At 43.7% G+C, this 22,010-nt stretch overlaps 2 protein-coding genes across 2 annotated transcripts in view; one reads left to right on the forward strand and one right to left on the reverse strand.

Annotated features, from left to right (window-relative positions):
- Positions 1-675: 675 nt before the first annotated feature.
- LOC134007440 (parathyroid hormone 2 receptor-like) lies at positions 676-10,181 on the reverse strand. Its single transcript, XM_062446901.1, has 13 exons — positions 9,997-10,181; positions 9,698-9,797; positions 7,763-7,873; positions 7,418-7,539; positions 7,078-7,175; positions 6,048-6,231; positions 5,048-5,201; positions 4,574-4,634; positions 4,091-4,157; positions 2,825-2,919; positions 1,850-1,988; positions 1,433-1,474; positions 676-1,097 (listed from the first exon to the last, which is right to left on the reverse strand). Exons 1-13 carry the CDS (start codon positions 10,081-10,083, stop codon positions 687-689), a joined length of 1,671 nt encoding a protein of 556 aa, XP_062302885.1. The 5' UTR covers positions 10,084-10,181; the 3' UTR covers positions 676-686.
- A 2,873-nt stretch (positions 10,182-13,054) lies between these two features.
- Positions 13,055-22,010, forward strand: part of LOC134007951 (alpha-1,6-mannosylglycoprotein 6-beta-N-acetylglucosaminyltransferase A-like) — a 63,431-nt gene continuing 54,475 nt past the window's right edge. Inside the window, 1 exon segment of the mRNA XM_062447719.1 lies at positions 13,055-13,196. The gene's annotated coding sequence lies outside the window, so the exon portion shown is untranslated.

Raw genomic sequence — 22,010 nt, forward strand, 5'->3', positions numbered from 1 at the left:
GTAGGCGATGCTAGAGAACCTGGCTCCAGAGATAAGCCCTTTCAGCACCAACAAGATTTTTTTTGTTGTCATTGTGACCCACCGTCGTGTTGCGACAATTTGACCTATACAAAAATAAAGTGAAGCCTTTTCTTTTAACCTTCGTGCTGTGGGGTTCTGAGACAGCGCGAAGATTAAAAGAAAATGCTTCATTTTATTTTTGTACACAACATGTTGTGTATGGTACCACAGTATGTCTCAAGCCTAGCTTTAATTGGCTATGAGCCTGTAAAAAAGCATGAGCAGAAATCGTTATTACTTAAAAAACAATGGAAGCGACACTTATGTTCCAAAAATATATACATAGCTTTATTAAAGAAGAGAAAGTCTCTTGCACAATAACCTTTCAACAGAACATACCATGACAACTAAATATGTTGGGATGGAGAGGACGTGCGTCAGAGTGGAATCACTCTGACGCACGTCACGCAGCCACGGAAAACATTGTTGATCTGTAATACTATAATACACAAATACAGAGAACATTAAAGTGAGTCCTGTTTGCACAGCATTTTTGTCATGGTAGGTCTGTAGGGTTATTATCTTCGCCCTCGTCTCTACATTCTCTCTCCTCCCTGGTCTCTCTTCCTTCCCCCCTGGTCTCTCTTCCTCCCCCCCCCCCCCCGGGTCCCTCTCTCTACGGGATTCTACAGGGCCTCTTCCAGCTCCTCCGCAGCACTGGTGTTAGTGGTCACAGGTGGGAAGCTCTCCCGGAGGGAGATGTCGTCCACCTGCTTGGCCCTCTCCTCTGCTTCCTCTGGGATGGATGGCGGGTGGCTGTCCACGTCAGAGCTACTGAACACGTAACCGGGCAGGCTTGCGTGGTGGGCGTGGCCACTACTGCCCCCGCCACCAGTGCGCCCCCTGCGGCTGCGGTACACCCGACTAGAGAAGAGGGCGGAGCTGGTGGAGGCGGTGGCAGCCTGTGATTGGCTGTGGGAGGTCTGGTTGAGGTTGGTGGGCACAGAGCCGTAGTGGTAACTGGAGCAGGTGGCTGGAACCCTCCAGTCAAACACCATGTTCCAGCGACCCCACGTCCTCCTGATCTCCGCCTGGACCTGCTCTTACACACACACGCACGCACGCACGCACACAAACAGTGTAGTCTCATTTCCATATACTGTATTACTAGCCAGGAAAGCTTTGTTCCATGCAAGAGGAGGTGAGTATTCATTTAGTCCATTTTACATTCTAAATCTTTTAACAACTCAATAACACAACATATAATTCTCCCTGATATTGTCACTGGAGAGGTACTTTAACACACATTCTCTCCACTCTCCAATAGTCCTGTGACACACACGCCACAACGACCAAGCTTCGATATACAGCAATGCCCTTGATGAAGAGGCCCACAAGGGTAGGGCTGGAAACAGCACTGTACAGAACTCACCTCTCCATTGCAGTAGCAGTATATGATAGACACGAAGAAACCCTGCAACGTGACAGCACACAGACACATGAGACACAGGCAAAACACATGTTGATGGAATTGAATGCCAGTTTTAAATAGGCCTTTATGGTGCAACCATGGTCTTTGAAGAACACTCCCTATACGAATAAATGCAAAATAATAGACTAATTAGTCAAAGTGAAATGCCATGGCACCAATTTGAGAAACAGTTTGAGTTGTTACAATGTCAGTCGCAAGTGCTGTGAACATTTTCATTGTTGAAAATGTCATTTTCTTATTCTGGTAATGACAGAATGTAAGAATAGAAGAAACATCATAGAATGAGGAAAGTTATATTGAGGACATTGTAGGATAAACATGCAAATCAAAGTGAGGATTTTAATTTTGTAAAGGCACCTGGAATGAGTTGAGAAAGAGCTCACAGTACATTCTGACCTCCCAACCGATCCCTTTGAAGGTATGTGGCATTCCCACAAACACGATGTAGTGAACCCCAAACACCAGCACCAGCACCAGAGTAGACTTGGCTAGTTTCCTGTTTGAGTAAAAGACAGCGGTAGAAAAGAAAGAAAGAAAGAAAGAAAAAAGGATGGAAAGAAGAAAGAAAGGACTAGAAGAACTATTTGCATGATATTTTATCTAGTGAAGTATTGAGCCTTAATCCTCCTTCATGCTAATTAAAAGCCAAGGAGTATGTATGCGTGTTCGACTGCAATCTGCACATTAATTAGAGCACTATGCAAACTAAAATTTCCCAAAAATGGCATGTAAAAAAAGGTACAGTCTTCAACAGATGAAGTAAAAGTAAATACTTCACTTTGGGGAAACACGATCCTGTGAGCTTTGGCAAAAATCAGCCTGGTTGTTAATACATGCTAAATGTTTGTTTACTGACAGCAGAATAAGTGAGAATGGCTTCAGGGGTCAGCAACAGGCTCAAACTAGCCACCCAGACAGGCACTCCCCAGAGTGCGAATCAAGTGCACCCACTCAGCCACTGCCAGGCGGACAGATTCCCTCCAGTGCGTCAGGATGAGTCTGACACTTTGATATGAGGTGTGTGATACTCCATCTGTGTCCTTGTTCCGTCATGCTCAGGTGGGTGACTTCTGGATTCCAATATTGAGAAGATTAGTTGAAATTCCGTCTGGATATTAAAATTCATAGTACTTATGCCCACTTTTAGGATTCCCTCTAGAAAGTTAACAAAAGTTTCACCCAAATTTGTATTTCACAAAATGGAGGACCATCTGTTGGAAAAGACCTGTAATATTTGATACCCATTGTTCAACTGTTTACAGCAGAAACAGCTGTAGGATGCTTGTCATACAGTGGTACACACTGATTTAAATTCAATAGATATCCACCAACCTGCACTGTTTCCTCGTGTCATATCGACCAGCATTTGTCTCTCTCATTTTGGTTGCCAGGACTCGTACAATATTCACAAACAAGAGGAAGTTGAGCTGAAATGTAAAAAAGAGCCAACTCATTGCCTTGGAACAGTATCATGTTTATATTTGCAGGTATTTGATTATTAAATGATTGATTGGTCAACACCCTAAAATAATGGTCACACCAGACTTCCTGGGCAGTATTTCTCCCTCAAATAACTCCTTTCTGCAAAGATTTTATTCTTGATCCAAATTAAGTACACCAATAGGTTACATAAAAAAGAAAAACTTAGGATCAAGTTCAGCACTACAAATATCTATGTCAGAGGTTGGATCAGCCCAAGTGTTTTCTAGCACTTTTCTCCTCCATCTCTTTCCTCCTCTCTCTTTTTCTCTCTATTATCTTTTGCTCCAACACCTCTACAGAGTTAACTACTCAGCAACAAGAAGGCAGCTTGCTGATTAACACACCAGGGTCAGCTGGGGTCTTTCTAATCCTGACTATGTTATTGCTGACGAGATTGAAACTGATGTATTATCGTGGATGGATGAATTGGCCTTGACAGTGATTCACAGGTACAATTTTTATGTAATTGTTTTCCATCATTCATTCAGTTACAAGACAGACAGAGACAGACAGACAGACAGAGACACAGACAGAGACACAGACACAGAGAGAGAGAGAGAGAGAGAGAGAGAGAGAGAGAGAGAGAGAGAGAGAGAGAGAGAGAGAGAGAGAGAGAGAGAGAGAGAGAGAGAGAGAGAGAGAGAGAGAGAGAGAGAGAGAGAGAGAGAGAGAGAGAGAGAGAGAGAGAGAGAGAGAGAGAGAGAGAGAGAGAGAGAGAGAGAGAGAGAGAGAGAGAGAGAGAGAGAGAGAGAGAGAGAGAGAGAGAGAGAGAGAGAGAGAGAGAGAGAGAGAGAAGGGTGACAGGCAGGTAAGATTTGACAGACATAGCATCTCCGGGGAGTCCGACAGCTAGGTTCTGACCCAGAGGATAACACTGAAATCCCCTCTGACTGCCAAGGAACTCTCTGCTACATTATGCAGTCAGAGCAAAGTTTTTATCCGGAGACTAGATGAAGATAGAAACACCTGTGACTCTTACTCTGTCGGTTTCCACATGAAGGGGTTTTCTCTACACACCATTGGAGAATGGGGTTCAAACACATTCCAATTACTGTAATTACTTCTGTGCTTGATTTTCCACATAGGTTTCAAACCCCTCAAATGAAGGGAACTTACACCGATGGCTGTTAGAATAGGGACTTGGTAAATCCATTTAATGTTCCCCGCACTTAACTCCCAGCATCTGGTGACAGAGGGAGAGAAAATGAGGACAAGTGATAATTACAGAGTGATAAATAGAGAGAAGGGAATAACGAGTTGAGATTAGATGGGCTTCGCAAGGCAACAGTTACTCTGTGTCCTCTAACAAAAGTGTGATGTTGTCTCCCGATAGGTTCCAGCTGTGAAAACAAGACTACAGGGAAGGAAGGACCGCAACGCTGTGGGATCTTTAAGATCTTGTGTCTGTTTTTTATGAAACGACTGCAGAGTGCCTTATGACAGCTGACACTGTGATGATAGATTCTTCTCTGCTCTGCATGCTCTGACATGAGGCTCTGAATGACCCTTGTGTTTCACTTTGTCTTCTCACAGTGGAAGTGAATACCTAATATGGACATGGAAGTGGAAATGGCAGAGGAAGTGTGACACAATATTTACCTTGCGTCTGCTAGCGTTGCCCGGACAACAGCCCAGGCAGCTACAAAGAGCGCGGGAACACCTGCAATGAGAGAAGACAAGTTGTGATTTGGGAAGTTCCCAGGAGGTCTCAGATCTCTGTGGATATTCCAGATAAAGACATGCACAGATAACATGGCGTTTGCCTGTTCAAGTCTGGTTGTAGTTCGTCTGGGTTGTTCTAAACTGCAAGCTACAGATGTGTCCCACTCAATGCTAGGCCTGGTAAAGGAGCCCAGAACATGTGTAAGCAATACATCATGATAATCAGTGGCATCGCTGGTTACAGTCATGCTTAGTAAAGGCAGTCAGAGAATCAAAAAATGTACCCAACAAGGGGAAATTACTGATGAGCTGCATAGCAACAGGTGACACTTGACTTGATTAAAGATAATCTAAACCTTGCAGCTGATTGGCTGAACTTATCTCGTTGATAGGGCCCTATTGTCTGCTTACCCCAGCCAATGAGAGTGAAGCCCCACAGGTACTTGGTGTCGGAGTAGAACGCCATGAAGATGAGGCTGTGCAGATACAAGCCTTCCACCAGAATCCAATAGTAATTAGTTGCCAGGAAGTAGATGAACAGCAAGACTGTGATCTTGCATCCTACCTAGTATAAAAACCACTTCATTAAACATATTATCTCAAGTGAGACGTGCTCATACATATTCTATGAGCGATGAATTATGTGGGAATGCTTGACAGCGTGATAAACCACAAATGCCTGATAGGACATGATGCGCGTATGATGTGTGTGTCGATTCCTACAGATTTTCCGAGGGCAGATTCTAGAAAGGGTGGTTGCTGCACAAACCAGACCTCTCAGTGTCAGTTAATTGACAGAGCTGACAGGAAGAGGAAGACCCACAGTGTCAGTTAAGGTTTAATTAGCAAGTCTGTTTTCAGCAGTTGAGATCATTACACAAGTGTTTATCTCACTTTCTTCCAGTGAGGTTGTGTCATAGGCAGGTCATTTACACAGTGGGTGTCAACATTTACAGTTTACATTTACATTTAGTCATTTAGCAGACGCTCTTATCCAGAGCGACTTACAGTAAGTACAGGGACATTCTCCTCGAGGGTGAAGTGCCTTGAAGACTTGGCACAGGGAATCAAACCGGCAACCTTCTGATTACTAGCCCGATTCCCTAACTGCTCAGCCACAACAGTGTGCTAGGATTCCTACAAGTCTCTGCTCACAACACAGGTCGCATACCGAACCCAGGCACTGCTGGCATATAAAGGGTCAAAGAGATTAGAATCAGGGGAAAGCAGTGGTGTTATCAATGTCCTACGCAGACATGGGGAGTGTGCCCTACAAGGCTTTTATGTCGCCCGCGGAGTGAAGAAAGAGAAACATGGATGGTGGTGGGGGGGGGGGTGGCCCAGGAAGGAGTGTGGCTAGGGAACTGGACCACACCACTGGGTAACGGAGGTTAGTACAAGCATGACATACAAACTGGGTCTTGTCGAGGGGCATGGCGGCGATGGTCTTGTAGTTGTCCATCAGTGCCGTGTCGAACTCCTGCAGGCCGCCGTTGGCGTGGACCACCTTGTCCTTGACGAAGATGCTAGCGGCCCTCAGCATGAAGGAGACAAACAGGTGAACGTGGATGTAGTTCCTGGTGCAGTGGAGACGCCTAGAGGGAAGGGGGGAAGGGGATCAGGGGACCAGGGGATCAGGGGACCAGGGTTAGCGGTTGGGAGTTAGGGGGTTAAGGGTTACAGCCTGGTCAGGGGTTCATGTGTTGATGAATTGGTTTTAAAGTGATGTGTGGTTAGGCTTTGCTAGGTTGTATTGGGTTATATTAAGTGAAGTGTTGAGTGTTGTGACAGATATTTTTGTTACATTCTCTGTATGGGAGGTTAGAATCTGAATCAGCTTCCCCAGTGATAAGTGCTACAGATGAAAATAGCCACCATGGTATCACATCTCAAAGCTGTGTGCTTGTAACTACGTCTACTAAATGATTGTTCAATGACCGATGTTAGAGAACTGTTGCGTTTATTATACTGCATAAAACACATGAATCTAAACACCGTAAGAGCTTGTCATCTCTTTTAGTAGAGTATCAAACAGAAACCTAAATACACAGAACCAAACGACACACAGGTGGACACAGTGACGCTAACGAGAACGAGACACAGGTGAAGACAATGACAGGGAAACACTAGGACAGGGCAAAACCAAAAACAACAGGGGGGCACGGCTGTGGCCGTGACAGAACCGTCTATTCAGAACTCATTGCGTGTTTTCCGCGGGAACTTATTCATGTATCCACTTCCTCCTTTTCTCAAGTTACAGGTCACATTTGAACCAAATAACAACAAAAATAAAATAATCATAAATAATAACAATTACAATAAGTCTTAGTACCAAATTTACATATAAAAGTAGAAAATTGCAATCTGAATAAACAGGGTCATCTACAGTGCTTGTAAGACCCCAAACTCACCAGACAAAACACATTATTTAGTGTTATTACCTGAAGTAGCCTATGATGATAATGGCTCCGAGGAGTGAGCTGAAGGACACAGCGTAGCCAATGGTGTACACAATGTATAGGCGCTCGAAAAACTCCTGCTAAGAAATATGAATTATGTTATTGACTGAGTCTGTGGGAGAACTCACAGCAGTACGTTGAGCTAATGGTTCTCAAAACTGTGGGAGACAAAGAGGGACGTAAAGAGCCCATATTTCGCCAAAGAAAGACATTTGGATTGTATTAAATAGCCCGGTCAGCTTGGTGGATAGATGTTGATGCATTTTCAAAAGATGCCTGACTGAGATCAATACTGGGTTAGACGGAAGTGTTTGTGGTTTACTTTCTCTTCCTCGTGGCCTGGTTGGAGAAACCTTAGGCAGTCAGAGTAGTTGGACCATGTACGGTTCAATCCCTCTACTGATACCCAGGAACCATTGAAATCACACTTCCTGTATGCGTGACCTGGAAATTTACACACACACACCGTACAACAGAGAAACACATGCGCGCACACACACACAACAAACACCTTAATATCCACACATATGCACAGTATAATTTGAAATAATAATTTGACTAATGTATACATTTAAGAATGACAATACAATTAAGAATGACAAAACAATACAATAAATTGTTGGTAAATCAGTGGCCTTGCTGATGTTTTTCAGCGACAGGAAGTTACCTTTGTGGTTGAAGTCGTAGATGTACACCGGACAGGGAACTTCAGTGAGAGCTCCAGGAGACCCCTGCGGCCAGCAGACCAGACCATCCCAACCCGGGGGGCAAAGGTCATCTTCGACACAGAAGGAGAGCAGAGTGCGATTCGATTTAGGTTTTTATCTATGTTGCATTATATAGACAACTTTATTGTCCCTCAAATTCATTTGAACTCACTCGTCAAGTTTAGTCTAAGAACGTAAAGCCTAACCAAAAGACAGACAAAGAAAGAACAGTGTCTTATTTTAAAGTGAGGATTTCGACTAACCACACCAGCCACTTCATAGGATCAATAAAAACATCCACCTGTTTCTTTCAACGGAGCACTGAGGGCGTATTTGTGTCATTGACTTTTGTGTCTCAACATACAGAAAATGCTGGTTCATTGATCTTAGAAGCTGGGCCAGGAGTCAAGCAGTGCTCCCTGCCCTCAACATGTCATCAACATTTGACAATCGATCCAGCATGGCATTGTTCCACCCGACAAAGAGGGGGACACTCAGACAACTTTGAATAGGAAGAAGATCTAAAACAAGTCCAGAATCGGCTGTCTGTAACAAAGGAACAACAAAATAGATTGAATCAAGCCTGTGCAAGGACAGTAATCAGATGTATTTGCCTCTTTCATCAAGTTTTTAAATGGAATTTTAAACATCCAGATGTAATCAATGAACTGTACTGAAAAGAAAGAAAAAGACGAATGAGTCATACATTGGTAGCTGAAGAACCAACATTGGCTAAGACTGCTGGTCCCAAAGAAGAGAGGGAATGAGGGGGAAGATGGTGGAAAAGACAAGGAGGGTGGGATGGGGGTCAAAGGGGGTCATTTCTGATGGAGAAAGGGGCTGTGGAACAATGTCCTGAATTGAATTGTCAGGTTTACGAAAGCCTTCCGCACTATCCTCCACTGATCATTGAATCTGTCTTTTAGAATCACTGTTCTCTCTGTGAAGAAATTGAGGGCCTGGTTTGACTGTTTTAAAGTATTTTCAACAAGGCCATTTAGTTATCTAGCTAGGAAGCAGCTAAGAGGATGGAGTGACCTGTGTATGGTTGTGTTTTCTAATTAATCTGTCAGCCAACCACATGCATAGCAAATGTAAACGCTGCATTGATGCCTTGTATCTTTGAAGTAGCCGCAGACATACATGATAATTAGACACTTACATTGTCATTTAGCAGACACTCTTATCCAGAGCGACTTACAGTAAGTACAGGGACATTCCCCCGAGGCAAGTAGAGTGAAGTGCCTTGCCCAAGGACACAACTTAATTGGCACAAGAACCGGCACGAACCGGCAACCTTCTGATTACTAGCCCGATTCCCTAACCGCTCAGCCACCTGACTCCTCCTAGACACTCAAATTCTGTGACAAAGCTAATGAACCATATGAACCACCATCGGTTTACTTAGTATTGATCTTCCTACTCATCCTTGGGAATTACTGGCTTCTGAATTTTGGATCAAACACTGAAAGCAGATTTATTTTAATGTGGGAGGAAACAAGGACAATAATATCAACACAATAGCCAAAAAAAGAAAACACCCACAGGGGAGGCAGCCAACTGCTAAATTCGTTCAGATTTACATCAGTCTTAGTTGAGCAGGTTCCTGACAAAGTGCTGCTATCAAAAAGAAAAATCATCTCTACTCTTAGGTCCAACAAATAAATCTCATCATTCTATCATAGGCACCATCTCCTGTTATAAGATGGGGACCATGAGCTGTATGTCGCATGGCAATTACTATTGAATGTGTCTTTACAAGCTTCTGCTAAATTACTAAAATGTAACATGTTAAATAACTGAGATAGGGAGAGAGAGAGAGAGAGAGAGATTAAATGGTTATTTATACTTGACTCCACCATGCTTGTGAGAGCTGAACACCTGTCCTTGCTCACCTGTGGAACTGTGAGTGGAAACGTTGTGCTGACACTGGAGCTTGACATCGTAGAGCACGTACATCTGTTCCTGAGCTGTTATACCAACCTCGGGGTGATCCTGCGGAGTGAGACCCAAACACATGGTTTAACAAAGCCAGAGTACAATAAAAAAAAACATCTTGATGATCTCAGTTATCTTGGAAGGTAGGCTATAGACAATGCTGTAATCAAGCGGGTTGGAGACTAAAAATGTTGTGCTGTTTTGTTAATACATATTAAGGATAGCCCAACGCGCTGACAAACTGATCGCATCCTACCTGTGTATAAACACGTCTGCATCCACAAAGCACAATCCAATAAAAGAAAACCTTTTTCGGAAAGTTCCTTAAAAGTATCGCCGTCATATTGAAGATTATTTCCAGAGACTGCAGCGCTACAAAGGGATGTACAAAACTCTTCTTCAATAAATGCACAAATGCCCGTGCATCGCTCAGGATTGTGAAATGACTATGGTTCGGTGTACGGTCTGATTCCACAGACCTCTCATCCCGAACTTCGCAGCACCCTGACACCACCGGTTTCGTCTAAACATATGCTAATCCAAAATGGTGTCAGTCATGTGCAACACCTAACGAACGTCAGCTTTGTATCAATACTTATAAGGGTATGCATTCAAATTAATTATTGTATTAGCAGTTAGTCTCTCGTGAATCAAAGTAAGCCTATTACATGTAACCCAGGGTTTCGACTCTCCATGGTGCTGAAAGTTTGTCTTTATGCGTGCACGTGCGAATGAAACGTTTTGATTTGTCTGGGTTTTATTTAGCCTATTTAGGATAGTTATTTTTGCTATAGTTTGTGACGACGCGAAAGTGATTATTTGAACGATAAATGTCAATAAAATGAGTTTGAGAATATCACGTCGTCACGTCTATTTCCCGCACCTTGGAAAGCCAAACGTCTCAGTGGTGAACATCGGTCATAAACTGCATGCCAAGGAGGTCACGTGTCACAGTGTTGAAGCAGAAGGAAACTCTTTTAAGTGAGGAATCTCTCATCTCCTGCCTTGATCCCAGCCCTGACACCAATCATCCCCTACACGTCTCAGTAAACCAGCTGTAGCACAGCCCCAAGGTTAAGGCTGACTGGGTCTCTGCCACGCCCTGCTCTTATGATGGCCGTTCAAATACAGACCTGTGTGGGGATTTGGATGCATCACGGGAACATATCATTTTGATCGAACGAGTTGCAATAAAGTACTCACATTAAGGAAAGTCAGGACTGCGTTCATAACGTGATATAACATTTTAGTTGACATTGTCCAGGGCCCCTTAGATGTCATGTGCCCCTGGGCAAGTGCCCAGTTGCCCTAATGGTTAATCCGGCCCTGGTTAGATGATAGCAAGTGGATTGGAATGATTATTAGAGTTGCCATGAGAAATGTTATTTTGCCACTCGTCTCTTACTGTTTATACAGGTCCGTGAAGAAGGTGGATAAAGAATAGGCTAGGCTACGTTAAATCCGTACAGTTTACAGCTGCGACAAACGCATTTGACTGTGACCTGTCATTGTTTTACGTCTACTGTTGACTGCTTGCGCAGGTGGGTTTCTGGATCCCATTTAAGACTGTCCTAAATTAGTCTAAGCCAGACAAAGGAAACAATTTTCATTCACAGTAACATTTTCATTTAAGCACATCATTATGTGGTCAAGTGTGAGGCTGTCACGTTTCTAAAGGTTGATTAAATAGGCTAAGCTTGATAATTCCACTTCATGAGTTCACATGTAGCCTAATCTAGTCTATTCATTGGTGTTTTTACTGTTGCAGGCTTTGTACCCCACATTTTTGCAGAGATGTCTCTCGTCGTATTTGAAATTATTATCACCCATGGCACACTTCAAAAGAGCAAGATTTCCAAACTGCTGACAGTTTTGAAAGAGAACTTCAAAGGAAGCAGTCTGTTCTCTCTGTATTCTGGCAGTAGCCAGTTTGACATCATGCCACATTCAAGCCAATTTCGAACTTTTTGTCTTTAAGGTCACTCATTTGATTTTACAAAATGCTTATAGCCAACGATGGAAGGATTACTAATGGATGCATCTGGATGAGTGACAAAGAGCCGACGTTCCAGACAAATTTAGGTGGGATAACCTATTTCTTATTTGGGGGAGATGGACAGTGTTGGTGTTGCCAAGACTGGTCTCAGGACTCAGGAGAGATGTTACAGGGTGATTCAGACTGTGAACATGATACTAAGATTTGTTGTACAGATTGGCCTTCGCACTCACACTCACCTTTGTCCTATACGCTTACGATAGGCTACAATTGTAGGCTACAATAGATATTTGTTAAGAGTGCATCTAAGTTTTCAGACAGCATTAAGCTTTTGGGGTTCTCATGTAGGTTATGCATTTAAATTGACACATGCTGATCTGATCTTAGACAAAGAAGCCGTCCAACAAAAAGTTTTTTTTCCGACTCGAGACTTCCAGCATTAAACAATACTTACAGGCAACATGGTATTTTCCTCCACACCCGCTTTGAAAAAAATGTCTATAAATTCAAATTATGTCTAAATGGCTTCAACCTATTCCTATAGGTGTAGGCTACGCATGAATACATTACTCTAAAGCCTACACAAACACAAGTTTTCAAATATGCGTGTGGCACACGCCCTATGCCCTCTAGTGGGGCCTCTCCTATGAATAATATTTATATTCCAGAACCGCTGTGGGGTCACCTATTGACCACTAGATGTCCTCCATCACAAAGGTTTTATTCGTCTTGTCTCCAGTGGGCCCGGTTCAATAAAATGCTTCGAATGTGTATCAGCCCGAGCCTTTACACACCAGAATGTATTTGATCCTTCATTTCCATAAACCTACCAAGGATATGATGCAATCAATGAAACATCCAATCTAAAATCCACATTCAACCCTCCTAATGATCGCACTCTTTCTCCATTTAATAGCCTATCATCAAGGAACAAAGAATATGTTCCACAGTTCAGCAGAATGTACTAATCTAGACTAACAAAATAACCGTGAAGAAAAAAACAAGACAAAATACCTATGTCAAATAGTTGTTTATTTGTAATTCGTTTGTTCTGCTATTTAGTCAGCTATTAGGCTTTTTTTTGCAAGGGAATACGATACATGTGATTGCCTGCTGCAGTTATATTCATTATCATTATCATTTATCTACCGTGACTTAAGAAATGTCGTTATGAAATGCAATCGTTATGAAAATATTTATACTTTGCTGTTGCAGATTTCTTTTATACAACCTTTGCATGACAAAAAAATCTGTTTGTTTTCGTTTTCTTTGCGAACGTGCACATACAGATAATCCCTTAGTAGTCTACTGTATGCGTCTGGTGGTCTGGAGTGGGCAGAGCGAGAACGGCTCCTGCGCTGAAGCAGAACGCTACACCCCATTCACTGTGACTGATATTTCTTGTTTCGTGACTTGAATAAGCAAAGTCCCTGTATTTGGAATATACAACCAGCCAAAAGGTGAGGCTTCATTTACGCTGTTAGTATACATCCAACTAATGTAGCTAACGTAAGAAAAAGAAAGGAACAGAGCAGTGTTTTGTCGGCCGACCGCAGCTGTGCGAGCGGCTTGTCACTGCAGTTGAATGTTGATGTGTGTGTGAGAGGTGCTGCTGTTTTAGTCAATGACATCAGGGGTGAAAAGAAGAGACCCATTAGCAATTATTCTAAACTATTACAGTTCACCATGTTGTCTTGATAAATAGATATTCTACAGCTACGCTGTCATCTAACATTTCATAGCCAGCTAGCTAGCCTGTAATCAGTACAAGTCTAACGTTAACTGGAATTTTGGGCGAGTGACATAGCATGAGGTAGCTAGGCTAACTAAGCTAGCTAGCTATATACGTCCAAAGCACATATTAATCATCATACTCTGACCGTGAAGAGTCACTGCACGTGAGATGCTAATGCGAGTATTTCGCCATCGAGATAACTTAATATTATCAGTTAACTACCAGGCGCAACTCAAAACTAGAACATCTGAAGTCTCAGTTTTACATGATATGAATTAGACATTGTTTATTCAAAGTAGTAAGTCACTCAGAAGCAGGGGCTTCTGCTTGTACACGCTAGCTAGCCAGAGACCGAAGCTAGTATCGAGATTTTTTGTTGCTAAAACAGTAAGAAAATGATTCAATGGCTATATGGCAATATGTGATCTTTTGGAGAAAGAACAAATTGTAAAGTAGGACGAAGTAAAAGGCATGTGGAGTATGTTGCATTCAATTGGGTGTCCAGTTTTTAAATTGAGGGGAATGACTTTACTAATGAATTGAACTGTTCTGTAGTTAATGAATCTAAAACTACGACCAGAACGTGTTTCCTAATCCATTCATAATCCATCTCATCTAATCTAGTCAAAATTCTTTGAAGAGAGGACTGTTTGTGCAGAAACTAGAATACTAGGAATCATTGGTGTAGTTGGTGGGTCAAAATAAGAGGAACTTGTACTATTGCTTCTATACTGCAATTTCCTGATAAAGTCCTACATCTAGCCTACTTATTTTTTTTTATCGTATTGCGTTGAATAACTAGCTTTCAGGATTCACAATTATACTATCAATACCTCTTTTTAAAGGGAATCTTATCAGCTAGAATTTCGAATTCAGCCCCATGGCATTCAGCACAAAGCTCACGGTGATGATAGCGGGGACTGCATTCTGTAGGCAAGCCTTGTTGGGTTGGTGCTGCTCTGCCTTTTATAGAGAGCTCTTTCAACTACCCTTTTGCTGCTGCTCTCTGGGCTTATAAATCTGCAGGAAAGCAGCTTTGCTCCAGTGGCATGCTCTGCTGGCAAGACATTGTAGGGGCCGCATCGCTGGTCAGAGTTGGAGGTGATGGAGGGATTGAGAGGAGGTGGGCTGTGTGATGGATGGAGCCCAGAGCTGCGGAACACTAAGTCTCTCTCTGATTAAAGAGGTCCTGCAAGTGGGATGCAGTAACAACCAAGGCCCACTCTCTCCCCCCTCTCTTGTACCCCCCACTCAATATCCCCGTCTCTCCACCCTCATCTCTCCACCCTCATCTGTCCCCCCTCAATCCTCACTGCCCTCTGGAATACAATAGCCTTCTGATTCAAGTTAGCCACAGGCAATATCAGATCCTGGAGACCAATGATTCTTTCATCTATTACTTATTTATTTTTGTATGCGGTTGTCTTTAGGTCAGTCTCGCGCAAGATGGAAGAAGGTTAATAAAATAGCCTCCCTTTAGCTTCATCTGCAGGCATTTTACATTATACACTGCTTGTTATTTTCAGCTTCATCAGAGACAAGCTGCCAGCTGCTTTGAAAAAACAGATATTAACTATTGTTCATTTCTTAAGCTAATTGCAACAACACAGTGCATTACATCATTTGATATCTTCACACAGTGTGTTAGAGTGAATAGTCATTTTTCATTATATATATATTTTTTAACTTCTTGCTGCTAATTGCATGCCATGGCTTTTAAACATTTAAATAAGCACAGGTCAATTCTTTTAAACTCCATGCATGGATCTTCTTCCTTCTTCTTTCCCTCCAGAATATCTCAGTGTGGTTTTAGGAAGATGGCACATTGCCTGTGTGTTTACAGAACGGAAGCCGTAGTCCTGACAGGTTTATTGTTGTTCGACCCTTAATGGCTACTTGTGGCTTTGGGGTTAATGGGATGGTCTATGGCCTCCATCAGTTTAAATGTGTCTGTCTGAATAGGATTCGCAGGTTGTACTGAATGTACCGATCATGAAACCTGAGCTGAGCAGGGCCATCGTACAGAGGTCCCACAGGAAGAGAGCAGCATTTTCTCCATTGAATTTAGCAAAAATTACCATTATATTTCGAATAGACTCACAGTGTGATATTGATCATTGAGGTGGTTGATAACGTTGCAAACATAGCATTGTATTTCCGAGGTTTGGACTTTTACTGTTTGTCATAAGCCGCACAGTACAGTAGTTTTAGTTTGAATTTGGCCAGTTTAGCTCCATGCAGGAGTCAGTCCTGCAGTGATTCTTTTCAGGGGCACTGCAGTGAACTGGCCCCCTGTTCATATCAGGAATGAACAGAACTCTCTGTTGGTTTACTCACTAAATATACACTAAGTGGTTAACTTGTGCTCAGGTGTGAGTAAGACAGAGAAAGAGAGGGTTTGTGAGAGCATGAAGGAGACTGTTTGCATGTGTGTCCAGTGTGTGTTAGACAGTGTCTTCTGCTGTGGTACAGGCCTGTATGACATCATATTCACGGGCCCAGCCCTGTCCAGTAGATAACAGAGAGGCAGGGTGGGGTCACCCATCCAGTCACCTCCTGGAATGACTGGATGGGTGACCCCACCCTGCCTCTCTGTTATCTACTGGACAGGGCTGGGCCCGTGAATATGATGTCATAAAGGCCGCAACTACACTATCCTCTTTGTCAAAGGGGTCGTAGCCGAGCCTATAGCTGAGAGCAGACACTGCACTGCTGGGGACAGGGAGGCGGGGGAGTTGGCTGCTAAGAAAAGCCTGGGTGAGGTACCGGCCCTGTCTCTCAGCACCTCCTATCATCAGGGCCTGGTCCGTCACGCCAGCTTCACTGTGACTGGGGTTGTTTTGATCGTCTCACTCGTGTGTCAGGGTTCCATTACCTTTCTCGTTCCTGGTGGGGAAAGTGGCGCAGGGAGCAGTGCTTTGTACACGTCCAGGAGACGATACTCCTCGTCCAGAGGAGTTGAAAGCAGGCCGGCTGACCAGGTCGTCTGAGGACAGAGGGCAGGACAGAGCCGTGTCTTTGTTGCCTGGATCAGTTTTTTTGTGGTCCGTGTGAAAATAGGTCTTCGTGTTTCGGTACAGGAAACATTGAGGAAGTTCATTCGCAAGGACAACGTCACTTCTAACCACAGTGGGGGGAAGATATCCGCCATATTGGCCCGTCCTAGGTTTCAGCTTCATCAACTTGTTTAGAGGTCATGAGATCTGAAACAGTTCGAGCATGCAAAACCTTTGAAACTCGGGCTTGCCTTTATGCTTATAGCGTCGGCTCCTACAATCATGTTGTATCCTGACGTCTTGCACAAACGTCTCTTTGTCCTCAAGGTTTATGATCCTTCTGACGTTAGATTAGATTAGGACAGTGTTGGATCTAAGAATGTGAACACATTTTGGGCATGACTTTTACACCGACAAAGCTCACCTAAAGGAGGGGAATGTAATCTAGGCTATTCATTTATCAGACGCTTTTATCCAGACTGACGGACATGCGCGGATCTCCTACAGTCAAATGCTCTACCACTGACGACACCTACATGATTGTGTTGGTGTGAGGGGTGTGATTCCTCCAGTAGACATGCAGCCTAGCCTTTACGACACAACTGTCACATGATCTGTGATTAACACGATGCCGAGGGGGTTCATCCCTGGCAGCCTGCGGCTCTTTTGTCTTTCTTATTGTTTCTGCATGACTCATCTTAAGCACTTGTTTCTCCTCCATTGTTTAAATGCATTACTTTCCTGGAAAAGAGGCTTTTATTTGTCTTTGTTTAAGTAAAAATGGGAAATGTATTCGATTTGTTATTTCCTTACTAGGAGCTGCAGTCAAAACAGCAGGAAACATAAAGAGACGGTGTAGCTAATTTGGGGGCTGGCTGACACGTTTGCCTAGTTCTCAGTGGGTTCTCTCCTCAGCCGTCTCAGTCTAGCCAAGTTGATTCTTGGATATTTCGATCAGGGTGCAGGGTTTTCCCCCTAGAGAGGAGTTGCTGTGTGGTGGCAGGAGTTTTTCTTGCCCCACCGGGGCAGCGTAGCCCGCTCGGAGCCCGCTCTGCCCATTTGTCTGGAGATCTGAATTAATGATTGAGAGGAGGGGCTTGTGTGAAGGAGCCCATTAAGATGCAGAGTCACAGCGGTCTCCATGACAGCATGGCTATCATCTGTATCACGTCTCCCCCGGAGGACACGTCTTGTCTGGCTCCCAGCGCTCGGCTGGAAGGTTAGGGAGCGTCAGTCTGAGCTAAAGACGTTCGCTTTTCTGAGGTAACTGTGCTGTGTTTACTCCCTTAACAGCTTAGAGAGAATAGCAATAGCACGTGTAAGACTTGCTATCCAATATCTGGAGCTTGTACTTAAGTTGTGGAGGTTTATGGTGTTTGCTTTCAGATAGGTTACTTTTGCGTCTTTCGAGTCTGAAGGCAGCGCTCTCAAGCACCCAGACCTGAACCATCTTTTACGCTTACGTGAAGACATACAATTGCTGCGGTTCCTGGTTTGTTGTGTCAGAGAATTACATTTATTTAAGCATCAAAAGATTTTTCTTAAATAGATTTTATGGAAAGAATGCTGCATTATTGATTGCCGTCATCCGCATGTCCCTCTCTGCCCTGCCTGGTTATGCAACATGTGAGTGAGCGGACAGGCTCTTACAGAGCATTATTCCAGTTCAGTAGGATGTGGGCTCTGTCAGGCCCAGAGTGATGCAGTGGAATTAATCCTGAGATCCTCAGTCTGCGAGTCCCTGTGGAATATTCCCCCTGCTGGCTGCTTCAGTGGGGGCTATTTTGAGCTGCCTGCAATATTGCAAAAAATAAATAAAAAATCGCAAAGCAAATGGATGAAGCCTGCTCTGCTGTCTGGTTCTGTCAGCAGGGCGGCAGCGATGTAGAGAAGAGACCTAAGAGGGGAGCAGAGATGGAGACGTTGACATGGTTGTTGGATATCGTTCCCTCCACACCTAGTCTACGAGTAATCCTATGTTTATCTGTATACAATCATGTATGTCTGTGGGTTTGTTTGTTTGAGAAATTGGGTGTGCAGTTTAATACAACTGTTTATCTTGTGGCTGCAGTAAAACCTCAGACAGGCTGGCTTTGTATAAGGGGCAGGCCAAAGCTGGCTGTCAACACTCATAGGTTTCATAGAGGTCTCCGGGAGCCAACAGGCTTGATACATGTGAAAAAAGAGGAATTGTAAGATATATAGCTTCTAATATACTAAGTTCCCTTTTTTTATCTAAAGAATAAATAACCTTTTAGCGTGGGAAAAGGTCAGGAAGTGTGTTGTGTGTGTGTGTGTGTGTGTGTGTGTGTGCATGATTTAAATATAAGGTAGTTTTTCATAGGGTGACGTGAAGATAACCCTGAGCTTCCTGTTTTAGTGCGCATCTGTGGGGACCGGGGGCTTTGCGACACACCAATCAAAGCAGGAGATACCGGTTCATCAACACTGCAGGTTGCAGAGTGAAAGCGCCTAAGGGTTCTTGATGATTTGTAAGCGCAGTGCAGATATTTCTCTGAAGCCTCTAGGCAGTTTGGATTGCACTTATGGAACCTAATGATCAACGAAGCATAAAAGAGAAATCCTTCGAGGGAAGGGGTGGAGTATGAAAGAGGGTGGATGAGATTGAATCAAATAAACCTATATCTGCTTCCTTCATGGTATAGTAAGTAAGTCACCTTGAAAAGTCCCTTTCGAGATGTTTTGGTGCTGAAAGATTAATTGTTGTAATGTTGTTTTTGTGTTTCCCTTTGGGATATTTTAGCACCATATAGCCTGTAGATCAAGGCTTTTATTTTGCACCCTGGCTTAGATGCGCTCTCCTGTATGGTATGACTTAAGAATGAGAGGGAATGTGACCATGCTGAAGGACAGGTGAGTCTGTGAAGCTTGTGTAGCATGACTGCAGAACTGGTTGACTGCCATTCAACTGGCTCTCAATTTTTGAGCATCTGTATGGCAGCATTGACAACATTCAGTTTCCCTTAAACAATTGTTCTGCTGTGCGACTCAAGGAAATAGTTTCTGTTATTGTTAGCCTAATCGTATTCTGAAGACAAAGGGTGCCAATGGGGGCGTGGTCCCCTGAGGCGGTCACAGATATTTAATGGGAATGTGTTCCTTTAGTCATTACTTTAGATGAGGAACAGGAAAAGGTAAGATGACTGTGAGTCCTGTGCTGAACTTGTTGTGCAGAAAACTATTCACGTCCTACACTTGAACTGGAAAAAAAGGTTAATGTTATAATTGAAAAATAAAAAAAGTTGCGCCATTTATGTGTGGATGTATTGACAAAAGTCTTTATATCATGGTGTGTGTGTGAGTGAGTGAGTGAGAGAGAGCTCTCCTACTGTAGCCCTGGCCCAGTTACAAGTCCGATGCATTAAAGGTGACGAGGTTTTTATCCGGGCCTGGGTGTTGCATGCAAAGGTGTCCTGACCCTTTCACAGGCCCTGTCCTTGATGCTGTCATGCTGGGCTGCCCTCACAGCAGCATTTAAAGTGCCTTGGTTTTGACATCTTCTTTTTATCCCGTTCTTTGTCTTCAGACTTATTGTCCCAATCTGGGCGAAGGTCGCTCAAAAATCAGTTGGGTTCATAAATGCATTGTTAGTTCTGAAAGAGTGTGTTATTTAATTTAATAATTTTGGAAGTGAAAAGAATACCCTGCGCTGCCTCTCATTATTATAGTTGAAGATCGGAGAGAGAGACCTTGAAATATGTTAGAGGAGAAGCGAAAGGTAGAGAGAGAGAGAAAGATTGAAAGGTAGAGAGAGAGAGAGAGAGAGAGAGAAAGATTGAAAGGTAGAGAGAGAGATATTACAATGTGAGACAGTGTCACAGCTGCATTCACAGCATAGCGGACAACAGGTTAGGCTACATTTTGTGAATATTCCTCCAAGTCCACACGGTACTGTGTGATCTAAGTGTGACTGTAAATCTCCCCCTTGGTCTCGACCAGGTTCAGAAAAGTTTTGCAAGACCATGTGACAGAAACATTTGAACATTCTGTTACGCTCCGTAACAGAATTCCCCTCTCCTCAAGTTGTCTTGACTCTTTGCTGAAGAGATGTAAAGCGTAACGTCTAGTTACAGAAGTTAGAACGGACTTCATGAAAAGGTCATTTTAGTTTGCCGAAGGCCTTCATATTTATCTTTAGGCCTACATGTTTACCTTCAGCTGACTTGAAGACTTCAGGCTGTTTGTTTTGCATGCATCTCTCTCTCCCTCTCCCCATAACCCCCCCCCCCCCCCCCCCCCTACTCTGTCACTGGGCAGTTATCCACTGTGCTGTTCTCCTGCTAGTGTGGGAGATCCTGTGTTTAGCCCTACACCTGCTGCTGTTTGGGGACTGATAAAAAGAGAGAGAGGACTAGGAACAAAGACCGTCTGAGATGAATAATTCTCTTTTATATCCCTGGCCGTGGCTGGCCTCTCAACCAAGCCCAGCTGCTGCATAAGGCCCGTTTCTAAAGCCCTATCTGACAGGTGGATCAACGCTGTCTTCCTGCTCTCCGCTCTGCAGTCTGCAGCCATGTTATTTAGGGTCAATCTGAACTGGAGGCTTTGAAACTTTGAATAAACTGAAGTTTCTCTCGGTCTACCACTGAATAGGCCCTATTATGGCGTGTCTTTTGGTTTTGCTATGAAGGAGTTTCACATTCAGGATCTAGCCTTTGTTACTTCCTACACAGGGTCTAATGTGTTGGGTTACAGTCTATTTAGCAGTGGGTTTATTGAAACAGCATTGTAAACACGCTCACTCATCAGGCTGCAGACTGCTTGCATATTCTATTCAGTCGTCCTTCTCTACGTTGCCTACATCCAAGAGGTGGCACAAAGAGATTATTAGTTTATATGCGTGGAGATGTCGTTTGACATCACATCTTAGGGGCGGTATTGGTATTTTATAGGGGTTCTTTTTTAATGTATTTTTATTGGTGCGGAAATGTCAGATACTATTTGGTGTAACTGGTGGGGGAAGTAAAATTTTTCTGAAAACATTTGGATCTGGATAAATCTGGAGTGTGTGACTCGCAACTTTACCTGCAATATCCCACACGTCTGAGCCCTGCTCTCCTTGTTACTTTGAGTGTGACGCTTTGAATCGGACGTGGTTTTCCTCCCACGCTGAATCCAATCACAAAATCAAGTTTTGGCGAGGAAACGGAACAACCAAATTGCATGTCATGCCTGTGCCTTGTAGCAAAGTAAACTACTTGCATGCTGCTCGCTGCTATAGGCTCTTCGCTACACCACTCAGTTTCACTTCCTGGTCCCCAGACTCTCTGTTTGCCTCTGTCAGACCCTGCCTCGGGGTTGGGGGCAGGGGGGAGAGAGAGAATGTGACACTTTAGTGCCGTTTGTCACGGCGCCTTGTGCAATAGAAGCCCAAAGCCAAACCACTGGCGCCGTTCCGGCTGCAGAGTGTTACCCCGGCCGTGTTCACCGGGGGGCGGGGGGGGCATGTCTGTTTGTCCCCAACTTTGTTCATGTCACTGCATCAGGTTGGCAACAAGCTGAGCTGGTCACAGAGGCAGGCC

The sequence above is a fragment of the Osmerus eperlanus genome, chromosome 21, assembly GCF_963692335.1.
Source record: "Osmerus eperlanus chromosome 21, fOsmEpe2.1, whole genome shotgun sequence".
NCBI classification, from domain to species: Eukaryota; Metazoa; Chordata; class Actinopteri; order Osmeriformes; family Osmeridae; genus Osmerus; species Osmerus eperlanus.

Coding starts and splice junctions, on each gene's coding strand:
- LOC134007440 (XM_062446901.1), bottom strand. CDS start 10,083: ATGACGGCGATACTTTTAAGGAACTTTCCGAAAAAGGTTTTCTTTTAT. Junction 6,232..7,077: donor ATCATCATAGGCTACTTCAG/GTAATAACACTA, acceptor CCTTCCCTCTAG/GCGTCTCCACTGCACCAGGA. Junction 1,098..1,432: donor ACTGCTACTGCAATGGAGAG/GTGAGTTCTGTA, acceptor GTGTAAGAGCAG/GTCCAGGCGGAGATCAGGAG.